Source organism: Lissotriton vulgaris, chromosome 4_1 (genome assembly GCF_964263255.1).
Source record: "Lissotriton vulgaris chromosome 4_1, aLisVul1.2, whole genome shotgun sequence".
Classification (NCBI taxonomy): domain Eukaryota; kingdom Metazoa; phylum Chordata; class Amphibia; order Caudata; family Salamandridae; genus Lissotriton; species Lissotriton vulgaris.
In genome coordinates, this window is record NC_141691.1 from 2048088422 (window position 1) to 2048110031 (window position 21610).

The 21610-nt window shown below is 47.0% G+C and overlaps 1 protein-coding gene across 1 annotated transcript in view; it reads right to left on the minus strand.

Moving 5' to 3' along the window:
- LOC147724939 (testis-specific serine/threonine-protein kinase 5-like) overlaps positions 1-17827 on the minus strand; it is a 244028-nt gene extending 226201 nt beyond the window's left edge. Inside the window, exons 1-3 of the mRNA XM_086967091.1 lie at positions 17627-17827; positions 16973-17080; positions 5150-5352 (exon numbers count right to left, since the gene is read on the minus strand). Of these exons, the coding sequence (XP_086823217.1) occupies positions 5150-5352; positions 16973-17080; positions 17627-17827 (512 nt within the window). The remainder of the gene's footprint in view (positions 1-5149; positions 5353-16972; positions 17081-17626) is intronic.
- Positions 17828-21610: the final 3783 nt, after the last annotated feature.

Below are 21610 nucleotides of genomic sequence, written 5' to 3' on the forward strand. Positions count from 1 at the left end.
GTGTTCCGTGGGCTGGTATTTTTTTATTCAGCTCGAGGTCCCTTTGCGATCCCTGGTCCGTTGGCCAGTGGGTCCCTGTGAGGGCAACTTTAACTTTCAGAGGGCTTTCCTGGTTGCTCCAGATGTACTCTGACTCTCCATTGCTTGGGCAGTCCCCAGGACTTTGGTGGTCCTCACCGAAGCATCTTTCCTCTGACCATGTGGGTTGCAGTTGCTAAGGCTTGTTGGTGTTCAATCTAGACACTGAACCCCAGCACTCGACATCCATTGTGGGACAGGTCACCTTTGGACTTTGGTCATCCTCAACGTCCCCTGGTTCCCGTGGCTGCAGAGATAAGCTTCACCTCTTCTCACCTGAACCACCCGACATCGGTGGGCATTCGTCTATCGTGCCCCTGGTCACTGTGAAGTGACCCAGACTCTGTCCCCTCTGCTTTCAGGTTCTTCTAATCTCCGATCCAGGCTTGGATCACACTGGACACTTCTCATCTTCACGGCAGCAGCATTTCTTCGCATCACGCCATTGAAATCAATGAGCGTTTCCGACACCACTTGACCCCTATGCACCTGGCTCCTCTGGGATAGGTAACACGGGTACCTCGGTACTCTCAAGGGTGCTAGTCCTAGAACCTTCTATGTTCCAAAGGGTTTGCTTGAAGTCCTCTCCTAAGTGTCCTTAATCGTTAAAATTCCAACTGCGACTTTCCCATAGAGTTGTACCGAGCTAGTGCCTGTGTTCTCACACTGCACACGTCCTCAGTGGGTCCCCTGTGTCACTACCTTGGGTGGTTCCTTGGGGTCCCAGTAATTCTACGTGCTCTAGGCACAGTGTTTAGTCAAGTTGTGGTTCTTATACCACTTTCTTAGTATATGGTTCGGTCTCCCCCTGGAGCCCGCTGTGTATTGTGCTATATACTGTTGTTCTAGTGATTTAAAACTGTGTACCTTGTGCTCTAATCTCATGAAGTGATTAGTAGAGAGTGTTTAGTAATAAATTCATATTTTTGTAGTAACACCTGTAAGGTTCTCCTTTCATTTGGTCATTCAGGAGGCTATGATCTGGTAAAGCAAGCTGCTTTACATTCCTTCGAAACTTAGCCTGAAAGCTGCTCTCCACAGCTACCAATAGGATAGCTTTCAATAAAGGTTGTCTTTAACCTAATCATCAATAAGGGTCGTTTGGAATGGTGCAAGTAGCCCACTTTAATTAGTGGACAGCATATGCCAGGCCAACTTCTCACAATCGCAAGTCACTGAAACATACTATACTGAATCGCAATTTGGAAGGAACGTCCCTTAAACACTCCTTCCAAATCACAATTCGATATTGGTCACAGAACCCATATATGAGTTGGAATTCTTTTTCCAACTCACAAAATCGATTTTGTGCATTGAAAAAGGAGATTTTGCGGGTGCAAACCCAGGGATTTTGCAAATTACAGGTTTTCAGACTGCAAAATAATTTTTGGGTATTTGGTGCCATCACTTTTACTGTGCCGCTTTCCGCATGTTTTTGCTATGGTTTGCCATATGGACACTTTGCCTCCCTGCAGCAGGTGAAATCTCCAGATAGAAGACCACACAGTTGTGGTGTTCCTGTAAAACAGGTAATTGCGACAGGGCAGGTAACATGTTAAAGGCCCTTTTGGAATTATCGGGCAGCTTGTAATGGTAGACTCTGTGTTCTCAGAGGCTGAAAATCTTCTGCCTATCTGAAAAATGACAGACCTTACTTATTCATTCAGACCGGTCATTCTCTTGCTGAAACACATAGGTCAGCTGCCTGTAGTCTCTGTCTCTCACACTGACTTGGGATTAAAGCACACCTGATTATCTCTTCCTGTCTGTCTGATCAGAGCTACACAGTTGGGCTTCCTTTCAGACTGCCACTGTGGCTCAGGCAGTGACTCTGCAGAGAGTTAATCTACTGGGTTCACTTCACGCACTTAGTAGAGAAGCAGCCATACATTTAAACGAAGAGAGTCTACCAGAGGCTAAATTTACCAAGACTTTACACTGGTGCAAAGTCATGCAATGTGATGCAAAGCATGCAAAGTCTTGAAAGGGTATTTCAGTGCTTAGTTTGTAAAAGAATAAGTTTCGGGGTACAAAGTTTTGCAAAGAAGTTCGCGGTTTGGCCTAGCGAAGGTCGGGGTGCCTAATACCAAGGCTGTGTAGTCTTGATTGCACCAGACACTCCCTGTCCCTTTATAGTACTCTTGCAGGTTATTTTCCAATCCTGCTTTCACCCTTTTCACTGTTTCCCTTCTTTTTCTTCCTCCTTCTTTTCCTTTTTTGTGTTTTTCTTTCTCATGCAGGGGATCAAAGTCTGTTGAGGAAAACTGAGTGCCCATTCCTAAAGCAGAGAGCAGGAGGGTCCCACCTGCAACCACTGGCTCAAATGAAGAACTATGGGCCTTATATCCATAGACTCCCATTTGCAATTTCCTAATAGTGAACCTTTGCGATTCGCTATTAGGAAATCGCAAACAGCTATGAACAACAGTCTGTTTTACACTGTTAGCAGTTCCCAGTGGGTCGGAATTGACCTACCTCATTAATATTAATGAGATTGCTCGCAATTTGTGACCCATTGGAATCGCGAAAAATCACAGGGATGGTGGCCTGCTGGGGTCAGCAGACCACCATGTCTGTGTTTGCTTTTAAATAAAACAACTTTTTTTAAAAAGGCAGCCTATTTTACTTAAAGGAAAACGGGATGCGTTTCAAACACAAAAATGAAAAGTTTTCTTTTCATTTTGTCAAGAGTAGGTAGTGGTGCTTGGGACCTCTGCCTCCTCTTCAATAAAATTTTTTGCATTCATTCACAAAGGGGAAGGGTTACCCTGGAAACCCCTTCTGGTTTGTGAATGAGTTTCCACCTGCTTCAAGTAGGTAGTAAAATGCGAATATTTTGCGACCGCATTTCGATCTCAAAACTTTTACACATATTCCTGCGAGTCGCAATCAGGAAGGGATGCCCTTAACACCCCCCTTCCTAAGACCGAATTGCTAACCTATTTTGCAATTCAGAAATAGGTTACCGAATCGCAAAATAGGATTGGTACATATAAAAGGTTTTTTTGCAATCGCATATGGCCCGATTCGCTGAATCGGGCCATATGTAGAGCAGGTCAATCCAGAACACTAAGAAGCTCCAACTCACTCCTTCCTATTCCTCCGAAATTGAAAAAGAAAACCACCCAATATCGATCGTTTTCTGGCAACGCGCCCAGGATATGGAACGCTCTCCCTGGAGTCCTCAGATGCCACCCCTCCTTCTCCTGTTTCAAAAGGGACCACCTGAAACTCCATCTCCTTAACAAATCCTTTCATGACCACCGTCAACTAACCTAGTCCTCCTTATCCGAGTTGTCTCCTCCCTGTCTGGACATTCAAGAATAGCGGTGACCGGACTATGTCACTCTCGCCTATTTCTTTTATTGCTCTCTCCCCCACCGCTCCACTGCATATTTATCTACCATGCTGTATTTTTGTTCTGTGGTTTGCTTCCTTACTGCCTATTATGTAATGTAATATCCTTCTGCTGTTTACTGTGTGTTTGTAAAGCGCTCTGATACCTACGGGTCAAGCTGGCTTTATATAAAACTTTTAAAATAAAATAAATAAATACATTTGTGACATCCAAAAACCTTCGAACATCTGGCCCTGGGAGATTTACTGAAACAGCATTTTGGGCTGGAAAGGTGCCTTTCTATCTGTGCAAATAGTGCTTTGCGCTGCTTTGCATCACTTTGCGTCAAGGGGACGTTACATTGGTATGAATCACCACAAACACCCATTGTTTGTTTACGCTCAACCTGTTCTACTTAGGCAGTCTAACCAGCTTTGCTTCAAAAAATGATGCCTCCTTGACGCAGGAGCCAACTTGGAGAATTTTTGATATTTCTCCAAACATTTCCCACATTTCGTATGTACTGCACAGAAAAGCGCTCATCCAATGTGTGGAATAAATTAGAATGTATCTAGGTATCAGATCTCGTGATGGGCGCCTCCTCTAACAATAACGCTTCTGGCTTCTATTGGTAATGTCTTAAGGCAGCTCCACACACTGGTGTTGACGTAGCACTGAGGCTGCCAGCTCCCCCCTCCCCCACACTTATGCACAACGCCGTCATTGTTGTTCTGCCAGAAGAGCCCTCTGGCCTCGCCCTCCCCCTGCAACAAATCCAGCTCGAAGCCATTTGTTGAATCTGGCGTCCCCCACCCTCGCAGCTCTGTGTGGCTCTGAAAGTAAACAAACGTCCTCGTGTAAGTGCTCGACCATAGAACCGCGTGACTGGCTTGTGTGTTCAGCCCTTTCTAACACTATTTACTAGAGGCGTCAGTTCAAGGAGTGAGTAATGAAGGACCGACAGCCCATGCGACTAGGATTGTAGGTTCAGGAGCAGAGCAGAAACCGTGTAGGAGTGTCCATCCCTTCTGAAGGCGGTCTGTTTTCCCTCCCATGTGCTCACACCTGCACCTGCCTGTACAATAGTCAGGGCCACTGGAATTATGCGGCAAGGGAGGGCCAAATTATGCGGCAAGAAATGGCAAATTATGCGGCACATTTTGCAATATTATTATTACTTCATTATTTTGTCATTTTTTTTTCCATTTGGTCTCACTGCCTGGGTATTATTGGGGGCTCCTCATTAGTACCAGTTTAACACACAAATATAGCAATAAGCAACAGAAAGGGGCCAGTCAGTCGACCTTTTCAAAGGCCCTTCCACTGCACAGCAATACTTGCTACTGCGCTTGACTAACTTTTGAACTTTTTGACTTGGAATTTTTTTCTTTTGTTAAAATCTGCAGATTATACGGCAGGTGACCGATTATGTGGCAAATCTAGGGCCGCACAATTGCATAATTCCAGTGGCCCTGACAATAGTGGCATTTCTGGAGAACTCTAGAAGTCTTTGTATTGGGGAATAAATGTGTGCTCGGCCTTGCCTTGGGAATCGCTAATCTATCGGAGATTCTAGGCGATCCCCTCACTCTTTTCCTCTGTAATTCATGGACTTTTTTAATACAGAAATGTTTAGACTCAAGCGGAACCTGCAGTTGGATCTCTTCCTGCAGGCGGTGACGCCCTGTGGTTAATGGCGCGCAGGCCCTGCTGGCGCACGTCACTTCCGCTCACCTGTGCACGATGCCATTGCTGTGACAGTGCGCCACAGCATTAATGAGCTGCCGGAAGAGCCGCTTGGCGTCGGCCTCCTCCAGCCCCGGGTAGATTCTGCGGCTCGAGACGTTGTTGATGTACTCGAGCAGGTCACCCTGCGAAGCGAGTTCGAGGATCAGGTAGGAGCGTCGATCATTCCGGAACGATTCATAGAGCTGGATCTGACGGAAAGAAGACAACATGGTGTTGTGAGGAGGCACACATCTCAGAGTGCAGAGGGGTTTAGAATTCATGCACAACGAATCAAGACATCTATTTATTTACACATTGCATTCCTACAACAAGCATTGGCAAAGCAAATAGGTTTCGCAATGCCCGAGTTATTGGTCTTGTCAATGTTTTTGAGCCATGTTGTCTAGCAGCACATCTGCTGCTTGGCATGGCTGAAAGTCACTGACAGCCCAGAATCACAGGATGCTGAGTCGACACCAAGTCTCCCCCCCATGTTGAGCTTATTGTCCTGCCCTTCCTAACACAAAAATGTGCTGTGACGGGGCCTGCGCTGGGCTCATCATAGCGCTTTTTTCAGTGACTTTCAGCCATGCTGAACAGCAGATATGCTGCTAGACAACATGGCTAAAGAAAATTCACATTGACAACACCAATACCTCGGGCATTGCTGTGATCTTTTGTGTTAGCCAATGCTTGTTTGGTGTTGACAGTGTCTTGCTGAACAAATGTGGAAGTGATAGTGAGAAACAGCTGAGGGTCTTTGAAGTAAGGATGTGCAGAGCTGCCGACAGAAGAACCAGGTTTGAATCTCGGAGTCAACTGAATAGTTTGTGATTCTGGGCAAATCACTCATACTTCCCCCGGCGTATGAAAATGAATGTGTCATGGGGGGCGTGGCTTGGACGGCAATGTGGACGGTGGGGCGTGGCTTGGACGGCAATGTGGACGGTCGTCTAGGTCCGTCAGCTCCGCATCCCTGAGGGGAAAACAACACGCCAAAACAGCCATTTCCGCCAACAAAGGAGTGGAACGAGTAGGGGAAAGGTCCGACCAGCTGGGAAGAGGACCAGAAATAAGGGGAACAGCTGCACTGCCGAGAAAGCAGCTTGATAACTTTGCCGAGAGCCTCAAAGCGCGAAGCCCAAGATGGCGCCTGGAGCCCACAGAGAGAACAACAAGCAGTGACTGTGCGGCAGATCGAGCGAGAGCAGCGAAACAAAGAACCAACACTGCACCCTCGGAAAAGGAAAAAAGGGAGAGTAAGACAGCTTTCAACGATTAAAACGCACTCAATGCAGAAGAGCCACGCATGCACCACCGCCTCCGCTCTAAGAAGGAGCACACGCAGCGAGGTAAGCCCGCCGGACAAGCAATCCCCCGCAAGCAAAAACAAAGCGGCGCGCTTACCGGGGATCCGACACCGTCACAATCGCAGACACCGGAAGTGAGGGGAAGGAAGGCGCCATCACCGGAAGTCTTCCCCAAAATCAACCCCAGGCGGCAGGACCGGAAGAAGGAAGGGTGTCATCGCCAAGCGCCGGAAGTAGACGCTCAGGCAAGGGGAAAACAAAGGGAGGAGGCTCGCCGAACCTCCCAAGTGCGGAAGCAAGGTTAGAAGCCGGATCAAACGGCGCAGAGGTGGCACAAAGCACAGCGGACGCCAGATAGAGTGACGCTGGGCGCGCAGGGGATACAGAGCACGGCGGAAGCGGGAACAAGTGTCGGGGGGGCAGAGCGGTGAAGGCAAGCACAGCGCTAACTGCACCAAGGAGCTGCAAAACTCGAAGAGGGCACACAGCCACAGAGCAAACTGCAGAAGCAGTGATCAGCAGCGGACGGCAGACCAGAGCAAAGGCAGAGGCAACAAGCGAAGCAGTACTGCCAGGAGGGCGAATGGCACAGAGGCGTGGCGCTCATAGTTGGTAGTGGCAGGCCAGGACACAGGCAGCTGCAGCGAGGGAAGCCGGCCACTCAAAAGCACAAGGAGCACACAAGTTTAAGTGGCCAAGGCGCCAGCGAGAGGCCAAAGACAAAGACAACGTCATAGCAGGACCGAGCCCCTTGGAAGAACACACAGCACAGCGGGCACAGCACAACAGGCAGTGACCAGTCAAAACTAACACAACATCCAGCCTACCCATCTGAGCGCCACACGTAAGCACGCAGCCCCAGCGCCCAAAAGCAGTAAAGACTGAAGCGAACGGGACAAGGCACACGCTGGCAGGTCTCAAGGCAAAGACCAGAACAAGGTACATCCGGGAACCGAGCAGATACAGACTGCAAGGTGTCTCAGAGAAAACGTCAAAGGCAGAAGAACTACCCAAGTCAACCCTAGCAGAAGGGAGGCTAGGCAACATCCTATCAAGGAGGGGCATTATAACCATGGCAGGCAACGAAGGAAAAGCAGCTGGTGACCAGAAAAAACCAAAGATAGACAACCAAGGGTCGCCTCTGAAAAATAACAAGAGCGAGACGGCCACCCTAGAGACGATCCTGCGGAGAGTAAATGAAGGGATCGAAGTGGGAAAAGATACAAAACTCAAGGTGGAGAACATGCAGCTTGAGATGGCGGCTATAAGAGCAGACCTCCACAAGGCAACGACAAGAATTGAGACGACAGAAGGTAGAATAAGTGCAGTGGAGGATGAGACAAGGGACAACACCAAGGCCATAGCCGAGCTGCAGAAAACCACGATAGCCATACAAAAACAGCTTGCTGAGAAGGACGATAGAGCAAGAAGAGGCAACATAAGGATCCTAGGAGTGCCGGAGGGGACAGAAGACAAAGCGGGGTCATGCGCAGCAATGTTAGAGGAGCTGATCCCCAAACTCACCGGCATCACATTCGACAGAAGGTTCGAGGTGCAAAAGGCATACAGAATACCGGCAGGAAAGCCCGCAACAGGAAAAATGCCGAGAGCAATAATATGCAGCCCGCTAAGACTAGGCCAAACAGACGCCATCTTCGCCTTCGCTAGGAAAAACCAGAACTTGAAGTGGGAAGGCAGTAAGATCATTTTAACCCAAGACTACTCCAAACCCACGGTAGAGTCGAGAAAAGGATTCCTGGCCCTCAGAGAAACACTACGTAGAAGAGGAGCCACCTTCAGCTTCGTTGGTCCTGCCAGATTCAAAGTAATGGACAAATGGAAGACAATGATTTTTGAAAGCCCAGAGGAACTAAGGAGATACCTGCAAGGCCCACCCGTGGAAGAGATGGAGGATAACAGAAGCCCAGGAGCAGCAAAAAGAAGCGCCTCACCGGATGAGAATGGACAACCTGAATAAGTAAATGCGATAAAAGCCGAAGGAAAAAGAAAAGGAATAAAATCACCAATGGCACAAGGAACATATCTACCTCACTAAACCCACAGCCGGAAATAAAAAGTACTAAAACTAGAATGAAGAGCGACAGCCAGCACATCAAACCCAAGGTCAACCATGGCACTACCCAACGAGACAATCAAGCCGCGGCAGAGCAGGATGCCAGGCTCTGTCCTTGGCACCACTTCCACCTCAGTCGAGCTAGATTACGGAAGGAAACCGACACTACCTCAGGGGAAAGACGCGGAGCAAAGGAACTTTGTCGTCGCACACCCACTCAGCAAGTAAGGGAGGGGGGGAGGGACAATCGGGGGAGGAGGGGACGGAAGAACGGGGGGGAGCGGGGAGCACATACATGGGTCTACTCACTATCATCTGTCCTTCCTTTACTCTATCTTTCTATCTTTCTATCTTTCTTCTTACACTCACACAGGGGAGAAGTACACGCAGGAGAAGGGGGATGGTCCCACATACAAGCGAAAGACCGAAAAGACGCAGAGAAAGCCACTGCAAATGCGGAAACAAAAGCATTGTAAATGATAAACAGCAACAAGAGTAGCATTGCGTCTGACATTAAGATAGTGTCCCTAAACGTCAAGGGTCTAAACAGCCCGGTGAAAAGGAGGAAGGTACTCGAACACCTTAGGAAACTCAAGAGCGACATATACATACTCCAAGAAACAAGATTGCAAGCAGAGGACATCAGCCGCATAGGGGCCAATTGGATAGGTGAGGTGCAGGGCTCACCAGCACAGAATAAGAAGAATGGGGTAGTAACAATTATAAGCAAACACTCCAAAATAGAAGTGGTAGGCTCTCAGGCAGACACACAAGGGAGAATGCTCACGACGACACTCAGAAGGGCAGGGGAGACATTCCATGTAGCTAACATATATGGGCCCAACAGTGACAACAGAACATTTTGGGAGGGGGTGGGCGCACAACTGTACTCACTACCTCTAGGAGACCTGCTGATCGTCGCGGGGGATATGAACCAAGTTTTGGATCCAGCAATTGACAGGCATCCATACAGACCAAGCCAATCAACAAAAAATCCCCACATCCTTAAAAATCTCTGCTCCAAACTAAGTCTAAGTGACCCTTGGCGCATAAGTAACCCAGACGCCAGGGAGTACACTTTCTACTCCAACCCACACAACTCATACAGCCGAATAGATTATATTCTGATGTCAGAAACACATACTCACCTTATAGACCACACGGAAATAGGACCCAGAACTATATCAGACCACTCACACATAAGCCTAACACTATCGGGCAAACACAACGACGAGCCGGCCCGCAGATGGCGGTTCGACGACAGCCTGCTCCAAAACGCCCCAGCGAGAGCCAAAATAGAGGAGGCAATAAAAGAATACCTACTACTAAACGATGAACCAAACACAAGCAGGGAAGTCCTATGGGACGCCCTGAAGGCCACCATTCGGGGAACAGTCATGACAGTCAAGGGAAGGATGAACAAAGACAGAAACAAGAAAGTTGCAGACCTAGAGAAGGAAATTAAAAAACTTGAGAACAGCCACATAGCCAGATTAGAGGACAGGAACACACTCACAAACCTGACTAAATTAAAGTACGAACTAAACAGGATACTGAGCGAGAGAGCGGGCACTTGGATCAATAAATATAAATCAATTAATCTGTGCACTGCAAACAAAGCGGGCAAAAACCTGGCATCCTATCTGAGAGGAAAGCAGAGACACCACACGATAAGTGCCATCAAAGACAAACACGGCATAGCCCAGACCTCAAACAAAGACATCCTTGAAGTCTTCAGGGATTTCTACGAGGGACTGTACACAAAGGATGACACACTGCAAGATGATGGGGGAGAAGAGCTACTAGCGAACATAGCCACACCCACACTGACGGACCAGGAACGGGACATCTTGGAAATGCCCATAACGGGGGACGAGATAGAGAGAGCCACACAAGGCCTCAAAGATAACAAGGCACCCGGACCAGACGGGTTCACAGCTGGCTTCTATAAGCAATACCTGAACTTACTTAAACCCACAATGAGAGAGGTATTCACGGCATGCGCCCAGAGCGGACACATGACACCCTCAATGGCTGAGGCAAATATAATAGTGATACCCAAGGAAGGGAAAGACACAACAGAGGCGAAGAACTTTAGACCGATCTCCCTCATTAATGTAGACTGCAAAATATATGCAAAAATCCTAGCCAATAGACTCAACGCTTACCTTCCGAAACTCATACACAACTCGCAAGTAGGCTATCTTAAAACCCGGATGTCACATGACAACACGAGACTCCTATGCCACGTAATTAACCACTCCTCACGCAGCGACAACGCAGCAGTCATGATAGCTTTAGATGCTGAGAAAGCCTTTGATAGAGTCTCATGGCCCTTCTTGGATCAGTGCATGGGGAAATTCCGGTTAGGTCCAAACTATAGGAAGATGGTGATGGCCCTAAATGAGAACCCCAAAGCAAGGGTGGTGGTCAATGGAGGCACATCAAACACACTCAACTTGGGAAGAGGAACTAGACAGGGATGCCCCCTATCACCAGCCCTATTTCTGCTAGCCATAGAACCGCTCCTCACGATGATCAGAACAAATGTGGACATTGCTGGGATACCAATAGGGGGAGAGACCTTCAAGCTAGCGGCGTACGCAGATGATGTACTAATAGTCACCGAAGACCCAGAGAGATCCATAAAAGCACTGACTGACACCATTGACAAATACGCCAAGGTCTCGGGGTACAAACTTAACAGGGACAAATCTGAATGCAAACCGCTAAACATCCACGCAACAAGAACAGTATTAGGAACATCAGGACTTACATGGCAACCAAAACCCATAAAATATTTGGGCATCCTTTTCGAGAGGGACCTAAGAATGACACTGGAACACAACGAGCTCGCAACGATACAGAAAATCAAGGACAAGGTAGAGGGGTGGTCCCCCAGGTTCACAACATGGTGGGGAAGGATAGAGGCGATCAAAATGATGCTCTCACCAATGGTCAACTATTTGCTAACAATGCTCCCACTGACTAACACAGAGAGCGTCCACAAGACACTTGACAAGTTACTAAACAGCTTCCTCTGGAGGGGGAAGAAACCAAGAATAAGCCTACACAAGCTAAGGCTATCTAAAGAACAGGGAGGCCTGAACATAACGAATTTCAAGCGATTCCAGACGGCATGCATAGCTAGACAGGGACTACATTGGCTAGACCCAAGAGAGGAATACACCCCAGCATGGCTATCCTTTGAGCGCGGCCTACTAAAGGGCATGAACCCCATAACTCTCCTGACAGCCACACGACACCCAGCAACGAGGGAGAACGCCATCCTCAAGAATACAAAGATAGCCCTACTGAGCGTCGACAAAACACTAGCAACAAGCATCAGGGGAGGCCAATTTGAATCCCTCTGGCACAACCCTACCTTAAAATACAGAGATAAGGTTCTGGACATGCCTGTGTGGTACAGACAGGGCATATCCACGGCCCATGACATTCTAAGACAAGGCGAGAACACAACGTTTGACACACTCAAGGAAGCGCACAACCTACAAAACATAGAACTATACAACTTCCTGAAAATAAAAGTAGCTATTAGGAAGGCAAACCTCACAAGTCAGACACCGTCGCTCTTACAGCTTGCAGCCAATCTCAACAAAACAGGACACCAAATAGCACACCTCTACAGAGCCCTACGCCCCAAACACACCAAACTCAATGACAAAGTCACAAACTTCTGGGGGACTGTAGCGGGGAAGACACTAAGCGAAACAGAAAAGGCCGAATTGTGGAGATCGACCACTAGGAAAAAGATAACTGCCTCACTTAATCAGACCAAATACTGGTTAGTGCACAAGGCTTACTGGACACCGGCCCGCCTATCTACCCTGGGGATCCGAGAGAGCGACACATGCTGGAACTGTAACGATGGTAGGGGGGATTTAGAGCATCTCTTACTCAGCTGCCCCCAGATCAAGGGGTTCTGGGAAAGAACAGGGAAGCTTATCGAGGACATCACTGGCGTAGCCATACACATAGATTTTCCAAGTCTAGTCCTGGGCTTTGCATCCACGTCCATCACAACGACAGAAGACCGCGACCTCATTGACCTACTGTTAACGGCTGCAGTCAAAATAATCCTAAGCAACTGGAAGGACACCACAAAAGTGACACCGCAGGCATGGCTCAACTGGGTCACCTTCCTAAGAGGGGCAGATAACATTACAGCGAAATATACACCGAAAACACACAGGCAATCAAACATGTGGAGGCCCCTAGATCTCTACCTTTCATCGCATAAACCCCCCTAGGCGCAGACACCAGACACTAGACAGCCACCGTGGGACACACCACAGGGACCGACACTCCAACAAGAGAAACCGGCTAGGAAGTACACTCTCCTATCTCCTACCTCTATCACTCTCTTTCTCTCTATCGTCCGGGGTGTTATACCCACCAGGCAGATCAATGGGGGGAAAGAAGACAACGCCAAGCAAGACTCGGTTAACGGACTTCCTCTTCCTTCTTGGACTAGTAGATCTATCCGACCCCACGCACCATGGCAAGGAACGAACTATTGCAGGACAATACTACTATACCCCCCCCCCCCCGGCGCCTTCTTCTTTCTCTTTTCTTTTCTTTTTTCTTTCCCTCTTTCTTTCCGCCACTCATGTATGCTCCATGTAAATATATATTTTTTTATATACAATAAAAAATTACAGAAATAAAAAAAAAGAAAATGAATGTGTCATTGTGTAACCTAAAATGTGAGCATTTAAAGCACTCCAATGTCATTGGCTGGTGTTAGCACTATGGCAAGATAGAGAACAGAACAAGCACTCCAATACCTTTGGATTGTAAAAAAAAATAAAAAATAAAAGGAGCAGCAACAAGGGAGGCTGGGGGAACAGGTCAAACAGGGAAGCAGGGGGGATGGGGAGATGGGCACGCAATGACAGGAGAGGGTTGAAGAAAGCAACGACAAAGGGGTAAAAAAAGACTTCAGTTGAAGAAGGATCAGCGACAAAAAAGGAATGTGTCATTGTGGAATGTAAGTGGTGAGCACTGAAAGGGCTCCAAAACCATTGGCACATGTTTGCACTATGGCAAGACTGAGGACGGGCTGAGCGCTCCAATACCATTGGCTCATGCAAAAAAAAAAAAAGGAACAAGTGCTGTTTGTGTTTTAACAACTTTTTAAAAAATGCATTAATTTATCCGTAATCACAAAATGTGGGACTGGGGCCGAGGATGAGGAGTTAATATGGTATCCTTTTGGGAGAGGATGTGGTGTAAGGGCCAAAGCTGTTGACTATTGCGCTGGGAAACCAGGTTTGAGTTTAAACATTCCCCAACTACCCTTACTGTCAAAATAAACAACCCATGACTCCCAGTTCCTGTCCCTAATCACATTCACTTTATCGGCTACACCAACATATTCAATCACCACTTTCCTACTGCCTCGTGTCACTCACCCACTTCCTCTCAGCTTCATTCCAAACATCCTGAATTTCTCTCATTTAACGCGACCCTCCAAACACTCCCACTCTCTCATCTCATGTCACGCTCACATCCTAACCCCTCATGCAACCTCGCCAACCCCCATTTCCTCTCTTTATCAAACATCACTGACACTTAAGTGACCCTTATTTGGACAGTAAGGGTAGTTGGGGAATGTGTACGGTTAGCATTATGAATGTGGGGGTGAGTGCATGACTAATACATGCATTAGATTACATTTTGTGTTTCCAAATAGAATGGACATCGTAAATGTGTTAAAAAATGATTTAACCCCCTAGCTGCGGCGGCTATTCCGCCGCAGTGCTAAGGGGGAGGGGGCGCTGCAAGGCGCTCCCGTACGCGTGACGGAACCTCTCCGTCACGAGCCTCAGGTGGGCTGTGCGTGTGACGGAACGGTTCCGTCACGGCCCGCCTGCCTAATAGAACGCTCAGCGCAGGCGCGGAATACGCGCCGCGCAGGGGCAGCGAGCGGGCCATGACGGAACCGTTCCGTCACCAGCACAGCCCACCGAGGCTTGTGACGGAACGGTTCCGTTACGAGCACGCAAGGGGTTAAATAGTTTACGGATTGTAAAAGATTCGTTGATAGTAGGGTTAGCATTCAGAGTAAGACAATGTTTTTAAAAATTAGATAAATGTGGCATATGTAATTATAGTGAATGTTTGTTTACTTGCAGTCGCCCCCGAAGAAGGGCCTGTGATGCCCGAAATGCACTGAGTTTTAATAAAACAACACTGCTTTGAACAAAACATGCTTTTTCATGGTGTTCTTGGACGAGGCCATTGTGCACAACTTGAACATTAGAAGCTGGAGTATAGCATGACATCAGTATATGTGTATTATGCTTCAAGATGTACTGAAAATGCGGAATAACATTGGTAAAATATGGTACTAAAAAGTGGCAAAAATAAAGTATTGCAGAAAATTAATTGCTGAGCTGTGCGGCTGGAATGGGGTGACCGCGTCACCTCACATCACTTGATATCAAATTGGGTGCCAAGAGGGCGAGGCACTTGTCCAGCGGGCACGCATCTTGGAGGATCATGATAAAAACGGATTTAAATTTAAAAAATGGTGTGCATTCCACCACCTTCAGTTGAATGCTTAGTATGGAGCTATATGGTAAGTTAGAATTATTTTTGTAGTGTTTACAATGGCTGAAGTGCTAATGGTATAGAATGGAGAATGCCCTTACTAAGATTTCACTGTGTCTAGATTCAGAAGCATTTTGGGGCTTTACAAAATGTGACATAGAAATGCGCAAAATGTTACATAAGTTGTAGGTAGACAGAAAAGTCCAATAGGTTACAGCTTTCATTACAGTGATGCTTTAGGCTATGTGTTACTTTGGGTGCAATGGTGACAAAAGAACCAACAAACAAGCACTCCTGACTGATTGTGTAGTAGTAAAATATAGCAATAATCGGTGTTCAGTGGGTTTCCTGGACCGTTTGGCCCCTGTGTCACTGCACCTGCTGCCCCATTTAAATCATGACTTGGGTCCCTGCAAGATAAATTAATTTGTGACTGCTTGTTTATTAGTAAAATATAGCAATAATCTGTGTTCAGTGGGTTTCCAAGAGCTTTTGGTCACAACACCTGCTGCACCATTCAAATCATGACCCCTAGTGCCTACAAGGACAAATGAGGAAACCATTTATATCCAGTAATGTTTGTACTCAGAAGGTACTGTTGCAGATGGAATACATAATCATTGTGTAGCCAAACATAAACACAAAAGCTTTGTTAAAAAGTGTCTTTAACACCATCGCTGCTGATGGTATCCTTCTCCTATGCTGGGCCCTAATGAAAATGGGTGCAATCATGACGAGCTCAGCTCGTCATATAGGCCATATAACATTTTCTGGATGTGAAGATGCCTGCGGTGTGTATATATAGTATACACACATCTACACAGACACACACACATCCACAAACATATCGGACTGATCTATTGGAGCAGGGTCAAGACTGATTTGCAAATGGCTGAGTCCAACCTGAAATGTATGGTGAACAAAAGAATGATGGGTTGACATTCTACCACAAGAGATTGCCACTGTTAGGCATATTGCAAGCATTTCTGCCATCACCTTTTGTGTGTCTGATGCATGCTGTAAGTGGCAAGGGTATACCCAGTCATGGATCCTTTGCGCACAGTGGAACCAAGCTATACCCGACGGATGAGCCCATCACTAGGGTGAAATCGATCTTCGGTTGCTTGTGTCCCGGGAGGACCTGACCTGCCAGTTCGGGCTGGACTGTTCCCATGAGGAGCAGGGTCAAGACTGATTTGCATATAGCTGGGTCCAAACTTGCATGATTGGCAAAAAAGCGATGGGTTGGAACGCTACGCCAAGCGGTTGCCAGTGGTTAGTCAAATTACAAGCATTCCTGCCGTCACCTTTTGTGTGTTTGATGTAAACAGGAGTTGTGCCCATCTTTCCACCTCACTGCTGCCCTGGACTTGGATTTCTGCACTGGTCTCTCTTTAGCGTACACCACTGCTCATGTAGCCAGGCTACACTGGCCTGAGCCTTCCCTGGTACCTTCCATTCCGGTCTCCTTGAACACAGGCACTTCACTTCGGATGTATGACATCACAACGCATGGTTTTACATCGCATGCTTTTACATCGCAACTTTTACAACGCATGCCTTTACAACGCATAGTGTTGAGGGGTGCTGGATAGTGAATAGTTTAATTTACTATTCCAACTCCAGTCCCCGAGGATAGTAAGGAAGGTGTTGGATAGTAAATTAAATCTATTCCCTATCCTAGAGCGCCCCCCAGCGCAATGCGTTGTAATGGTTTGCGTTGTAAACGTTGCGATGTAAAAGCACTGCGTGGTAAAAGTTGCGTTGAAAAGGATGTTTCCCCATTCACTTCACATCTACCTGCCATCCTTTCCATGCCCTGACTGACATTTTGACTGTCCAGATCCCCTCTGCGCAAGACATACTCACCACATTAGTGTGCTTGTATGTGGCGTTGAGCGAGTAGATTTCTCTTGGAAGGAACTTCCTGTGATATTCGGAAGGAGCTTGACTTGTTGCTATGATCTTAATTGCTACCTGAAAGAAAGAGAATTTGAAAAAGTGAAAAGATTGGCAGGCACAGGTTGGGATGCAAACAGGCAGATCACAAGTAGAGCTGGGACATACACGATAACTCTGCGTAGGTGATCCTCAAGATCATGAGAAGTATGGATCCTATTACAATGCCCTTTCAAGAAATTACTACTTTTGGAGAAGAAAGAACACCCTGGTCAATAGCAATCCAAGATGTCAGACGGAAAGCCCGTAATTTATATATATAAGAGATTCCCCCATTTAATTTAGTTTCCAAAAACACTCTCGGCAGAACTGAACAGATATTCAAAAGGATGTCTTAAGCCACAGCACTGGAGACAGAGGTCTGATCTGAGATCCAGGCAAGATAAAGTTTGTTGGTAATTACTGCCTTCACCAGTTAACCTGCCTTCATCTACGAACAAGCAGAACATAGAATGTGGGCTCTTTCCTCCATGTTAGAGGCCAGTATGCATATTCCAATGTGCAGAAAGCATCATCGAGTTTGGATATCTCCTTAGGGCACCACCAGGACCTTCCTGGGCTCACCTTGGCGTGGTGTTTGTTTTTGAGATCTGATGCCAGCTTGTAGTTCTGCACCAACTTTTCATGAGTAGCAAAGCCAAGGTAGACCTTCGAAAAGGCCCCAGATCCAATCTTCTTGGAGGAGAGAAGGTAGCCATGGCTTCTGCATTCCCGGACGGGTTCGATCAGAGTTTGGTCCGCCTGCTTCCTACGGCCGCTCTTCATGGTGAGGGAAGCACATGCTCAGCTGGCAGCCATACAGAAGGCGAAGGTGCGCACCCGGGCGCCAGACCCCCAGAGAGGAAATGGCAAGTGTACGGGAGAAAGGCGCAGATCTCCAAGCGGTGTCGCAAAAGCACACACTCCTCAATCCTCCTAAGCCAGATGAACAAGGATGGGTTGCAGACTAGGCATATTTGTGCTGTTCCACCACCATGGGCCCTCAATTATTGCCCCCAGCACTCTCCCAGGGCATGGCCACTGAGCTTTCCAAAGTCTACACTTCCACTGTCTGATGTGTTCTGGTCCCCATGGTGATGAGCAGAGAATGCAGTGGGTTCCATGGAAGGGCCATGAAGCTTCTAGAGTCTTCAGGTGAATGACAAGCTCTCCAGCCATCAGATGGGGATGCTGAGGAGTCCCAGCCATTCCAATATGCCGCCAGTGTACCAGGGTGGGAAGCAACCCATGACAACCGGATCTGGCGTCAGCCATGCCGCATTGGGCAAAGCTGCAACGACTCACATAGAACGGAGGAACAAAACTCAGAGCAAAATTGATCAACACTTTGCACCAGTGCAAAGTCAACAAAAGTGACACCAACCAGTGGAAAGTGTTGGCTTTGGTTTTTACTTTTCAGTGTAAACCTTGGTTTGCAATGGAAAGTCGCATTAAACTAACACAAACTAACGCTCTTTGCTGCTTTGTACTAATCTGTGTGTTTTTTAAGGAACTTTTTATTGGGGTGTGCTATTTTTTCATTTCTTACACAACTTATCATCATTACGTGCATACAGGCAAAAAATAATAGTTCGAGTTGTGTTAATGGGTGAGTCCAGCTCCAATAGTTCAATCTTTAAAGCCGTCGAGCAGAAGTAGCCAGTCTGGGCGAGCAGGCGCTGCAGTGGCCCCTCATAGGCTCCGAATGGAGCGAGTGGACCAGTGGAGCTGGGCTGTGGCCCACGGAGAATGGGTCTCTAGCCGTGGGTCGGGAAGTGTGTGCGCCTCTGGAATAACAAAACTGGGGGGAGGGAGCAATGCAACACCAGCGCAGGTGAGGGCGCTGGGTGCACCGGCAGGGCTGAGATGGCCCTCGGGTTCCTGAACATGCTGGGGCAGGCTGTGGTGCTGCAACTGTCAACTGGGTCTGTCACTCGGCCATGTGGTGTGGCTTCGGGGTATGTGTGTGCGGGTCAGGAGGCGCTACTTTGTGTTAAGGGAGCATCCCGTGGGTGGTACATGGCATTACTATACAGCCACCCATCGTTTGAGACGCAAAACCCTATCTACTGGCATTTTACTTTCTCCAAACTTTTCCAACTTTGCATTAATGCTGCATTGTGCAGCACACTTGTAGTGTATGTACTGAAATGTGTCCTTCCACCACGAGATCTGTGCTAAAGTCATGCACACACCTTTGCACGACAAAGGTGTTTGCATCCCGCTAGGCAGACAGGAAGTGTGCCAGTGCTGGGAAGAAAGCAGAGTCCTAACCTTGTAGGCATGACTGTCTCCTGCTCTCTCCTTTTCATGCAACACAGCACAGCAATGCACCGTGCATGAAACAATTATAAATTTGTCTCTTTGTGACCATCTTGTCCAATCTCCTTAGAAATGTAGGATATTATCCAGTGATTACAAACATCAATGTATTATTTTTGGCAGTCTTATTCCTACGGACGCCGGAACACTTCTTAGGGGGACACTGGGGCAAGGTTTTACCACCCCCTCTTGATATTGTCCAGCAGTAATGTAGTACTTATCAATAGAACCCCTTCACAAGAACTCATCTACCCTCAGCTTGCAAGTATAGGCATAAAGTTACCACCTGTGGGTCATACAGCCGAGTGGATGGAATTCTTCCAATCTGCGGTACGCGGATGAGAAACAGTGGACAATCCCTCTGTTTCCAGGATTCTTGCATCCACCTGCCCCGGACTGATGCAGGCAAAAAGCCCTGCAGAGGAATTGCTTGCTCCGGGAAGTGAGGAAAAAGATTTCAATTTGCCTTTCAGCATTATCAAGTTTCCAAACTCCATTATTACCTTAAAGGTAATAACATGAAGTTAAGTACACTGGCCAGGACAGTGCTCTTCAAGGCAACGTTCCCAGAAGGTGATCTTGGGTGTGCCAGATCTGCAGGAAGGCCCTGCAAGTGGGTGCTGCCCACAGCCTGCCCTACTAGGGTCATTTCCTTGAAATGCACTGTCTTACAGTGCTTCTAACTATGCTTTTGGCTTCCTTTCTGCCCAACGAGCAGCGGATCAGTCCCAAATCCACTCTGAAGGTGGGAAAAACACAGCAGTCATATTCCCTGCGCTTCGCTTACCGGGTAGAGATTTCGCCCAGCTCTAACCATGAGTGAGAAGGGAAGAGGGAGTTGATGCAGATATGAACATAGTAAACATCCCCAGGAGGGAGCTGTCTGAGGTCCTCTTAGAGAAGAAGAGGGTCTCTCCAATCGGTGGAGATTCTTGTTCAGATTTAAATTCATACTTTCAACAGAAGTATTATTATTGAAAAATGCTCTAAGTGAAAATAATTGTGGGAAGAAATATGCACAGTAAACTGTTTCATAGAAAACGTGTTAGAAATTAAAGCAAAGGTTAATGTTAAAGTTGGAGTCGGAGTTAGGAAGAGTGTGTCAGCGTTGGGGTCAGGGTCAGGATGAGTGTAAGGGTCAGGCTTAGTGTTAGTGGCCTAGTTCAGGATTATTTCAAAGGTTAGGGTTGCGGTTGTGGTGATGATGAATGTAAGGCGGCTGATGCCGTTGTGGTTAGGATGAGTGTGAAGGTTAGGGTTGGTGTAGGAAAGACTCAGGGTCGCAGGAAGTTCGTTGAAGGAAGAGTTTAATGAAGCACGTCTGGAGCAAGTCCAGTCAAAGCAGTTAATGAATACATCATTCCAAAAAACACATAACTTACACATTCAAAAGATGCAGTGGCATGTGCACAGAACAGAAAGCGGCTGACACGAGATAACACGAGTCAAACCACGTGCCATCTCGTGTCAGGGACAGTATACAACACACCTCCCTTCCTGTGAATAAAAAAAAACAAAAAAAAAAATAAAGTCAAGGAGTGATAAAATAAAGAAAACACATAATATGACAATAAAATACATGTGAAAGTTAAAATCTTGAATACTAAAGCATGTAAAATTTGAACAATCTTAATTCATGACAAAATCCTTGTACCTGTCAGGGAGGCGATGAATCCTAGAATAATTTTTGAAGATACCATAAGGGGAATGGGCGTAACATCCCTAAGTGTAACATTCTCTCTCAGAGAATTCCCAGAAGAAATTCCTACATTGCCAGAACCCTCATTGCTAGACTCAAAATCAAAAAAAACATTGCTGTCATCATCATTTGACACAACAGCATCCTTGCCTTTAAATAGAACATTGCTGCCATCATTTGACACAACAGCATCCTTGCCCTTAAATATGGAAACTCTGTTCAAATTCCAAACACTCCCATCGTCAATTCTAACAGCATGCTTGAAAACCTCGATGACTTCTTTGGGAGGTGACCAGATCTGACCCCCTTTCAACACACCTTCCTTTCTTTTAATACGAACAAGATCACCAACCGAAATGACATGTTTACTCACTGACCCCTGTTTTACCTCCATCCTTTTCTTCATCTCATCCTTGTATGCACTGACTCTACTACGAACCAAGTCATAATCTACCTTTGAAAAACCACAATGGTCACTCAAATTTCTTTTTAGCCACCACGGAGTCAAACGAGTACTGGGTTTCCGACCCCTTAAAAGTTCAAATGGA